Source organism: Atta cephalotes (genome assembly GCF_000143395.1).
Source record: "Atta cephalotes unplaced genomic scaffold scaffold00097, whole genome shotgun sequence".
Taxonomy (NCBI): domain Eukaryota; kingdom Metazoa; phylum Arthropoda; class Insecta; order Hymenoptera; family Formicidae; genus Atta; species Atta cephalotes.
The window spans coordinates 440669-443829 of NW_012130161.1; the positions used below are offsets into that span (position 1 = coordinate 440669).

A 3161-nucleotide genomic window follows, 5' to 3' on the forward strand; every position below is an offset into this window, starting at 1 on the left:
CGCCAAAATCAGCTGTCACTATGAACCATTCACAACTGGAGCCATCTTTAGGGAAACGGACCGAACTAATATGTACTCCCAATAGTTTAAATATTAATACTTATTTTCAATTACAAAATATCAATTTAAAAAAGTTTGAAAAAATATATATTAAAAATATCAATGTAAGTTCTACCAAAAAATTTCGTAAGTGTACTCGGAAGATATCACTACAAATTTCACGTTTAATAAATATTGTAATTTCTTTTGATCTGAAAAGGAAAATTATTTTTTTTTCTAACTTAGTTTCTAACTACTTTATAACATATACATATATTCATTCTTTATAATATAATTTTTTTTTATATATTTTATATATATTCAGATATAACATTTAAATTTAAAATTCAACAATTATGCGACATCTTCTATATTAAAAATTAAAAATATATTAAAAATATATTAAAAATTAATGTGTGCCTGAATTAGTTTCTGAATATGTCATCTTTATTTAAAAAGTTTTAAATTTTTTTGAGTCTGGGATACTTTTACTCTCTTTAGGCTACAGCCTTTATAAAAAATGCATTAATAGTAGCTAATAGTGCTAATAGTTAGTTCTAATCAAAAATAATATAAAGTGATTTTAGTTACAAATTTGCGAAAAACATATGTCATTAAGTTAAAATGACATATATATTAGTAAGCTCCTCAGTTGAGCTATTTATTATTATTAAAAAAACATTAAAATACTAACACTAAAAATGATTTTCAAGAGATTTATGTTTTTATACTTGTTATACAGTAGGTCCTCTACTTTTCTTTCTTTTTGTAAGACCACACAATTTTGTAGAAGAGAAACAAAGACGATTTTTAATTCCAAGTATGGGATCAGTGTAACAACCTATTCCGATCGAAATGCAATCTGCCGGAACTCTTCATTTTTTATTCAGAAAAATACAAATCAAAAATCAGTACACACATAGATTCAAATAAAACAAAAACATGTTATTATAACCAAATGTATATATAAAAAAACATACACAAGCATAATCAAAATATCTCTATCTTATACGTATATGTATAATAATAGGTACAATTTATACAATGAAATATTTATTTTCACAGTGAAAATCAGGAAAACAAACGTAGCATCTTCTAGACAATGCAACTATAGCGGCTAAACTATGTGAAATTGTAAAGAGTATCATAAGAATCACGTACGAAGATTTGTAAAAATGTACTGCCATTCAACAACTAAAAAACCTAACTGCAACAACTTACCCCATGTAACAACTTGCCCCAGTCTTCTACAACAGAATTTCTTAATATATATAATCTGCAAATGTAATAAAATTAAGGATCAACAGTTGTGAATAATATGCTTCAATTACTTTTCACAGAAATTGTATTCTCGTTTTTTATTAATTCGATGATATTAATACTACTAATAATACTACTAATAATATTAATACTACTAATTAATACTACTAATAATAATAATAAAGACTGAATTTCGATAATACAATTTCTAAAAAATTCATGTAAAGAAGAATAGAAAAAACTAGTTGTGCGCGAAAAGCTGTTGAACCATTTCCAATCGATTCTATTGAATTGAGAGGAATTAAATCACTTTTAAAAAAGAAGAAAGAGAAAAGAAAAGAAAACACTATTGCGCGAAATTCTTATATTTTCGTGATATAGGTAGTTAATTGTACATTCAATCGTTCAATTTACTCTCGTGAACGATAGGTACTTTTTTTATCGTTGCCTATTCACTGAACTAATCCTGAGCAACCACAAATCTTGAATAACAATGTAAACACAAAACTTTTTATTTCAACGTCAATGACAAACGAGACATTAAATGCGCGCCAAAGTCGAAAATGGACTAGACAGATAGATTATTATGTGCCTGTCCTCGATCGAAGCACGAGTGTTAACTCATCGAGTTCGCGAGTGTCTACGTACTATGAGAGTTAAATAAATCTACCAAGCGACATTTGTGTTGGAATAATTTACACACATAAGATCGCAACCAATCCCGAGAGTAAGCCAGAGAGACACGGCTTTGTACACGAAACGCATACACTCTCCATGCATACGCACACGCATGCATACACGCATGCACACACACACGCGCGCACACACGCATGCACACACACACGCGCGCACACACGCATACACACACACACGCGCGCACACACGCATGCACACACGCACACGCGCCCACACGCACACACGCACCGCGCCACGCGCGCGCGCCATACACACGCACACACACGCGCCACACACACGCGCCCCACACACACACACACACAAAAGTTGAGAGACATTTTATGCGCTCCTTACATCGAGTTACTCGTCAATCGACCTTAATAACTTGCAGTTATCGTTCAATAACACGATACGTCATATTTCACATTCTACGCGCGACCCCGTCGTTATTGAATCCATCTCATCATCTATCATACTGATGACTGATTATTCTCTGTTCGAAACGATTGTAACGATTTAGGTACATATATCTTTCAACTTGAAATATAAAAATAATATAAGAAACGCGTGCGTAACAAGACACGATACTCATGATACTACTTGTTTGTTTTTCTTAAAAATTAATAATTGTTCTTTGGAATTTTTAGATAGGAATCATCCTATTTTATCTGTTTACTCACTTTCATTATTCTCTTCTTCGACAAGGTAATCATCGTAGCTGGGTAAAATGTTCCAATGAAATCTATTGTAATCGTTTATGTTCGTCTTCCGTAGGATGGCCTTCATTGTTATTTAAGTTCTGACAGTCTGTGACAGAACTGCGGACACGTGTTAATATCTTGATATACATATAAATGCATTCATTCAATTAATTTAACAATAATGCGTACGTACGTCCATCAGTGAGTAATTTCCATCATCGAAATCATTTATCTGAAATCGTTATTATATCACGATGAGAGATAAAAAAGATTCTTTATGTCCTATATTATATTCGATATTATGAATAAAATTGCCTTTCTTTTCCTCTCTTTCATTCCTAAAACTTTCACTTTCCTTAAAATTATACGCTTAAATTTCTTTCAAATTTTAAATTAATTTTTAAATTAATTTTTTAAATTAATTTTTATGGTTATAATAATAATAATAATATATATATATATATATATATATATATATACACATAT

At 30.4% G+C, this 3161-nt stretch overlaps 1 protein-coding gene across 1 annotated transcript in view; it reads right to left on the minus strand.

Moving 5' to 3' along the window:
• LOC105624955 (endothelin-converting enzyme 1-like) overlaps window positions 1-2760 on the minus strand; it is a 19195-nt gene extending 16435 nt beyond the window's left edge. Inside the window, 1 exon segment of the mRNA XM_012206298.1 lies at window positions 2655-2760. Within this exon segment, the coding sequence (XP_012061688.1) occupies window positions 2655-2760 (106 nt within the window).
• Between the last annotated feature and the right edge of the window lie 401 nt (window positions 2761-3161).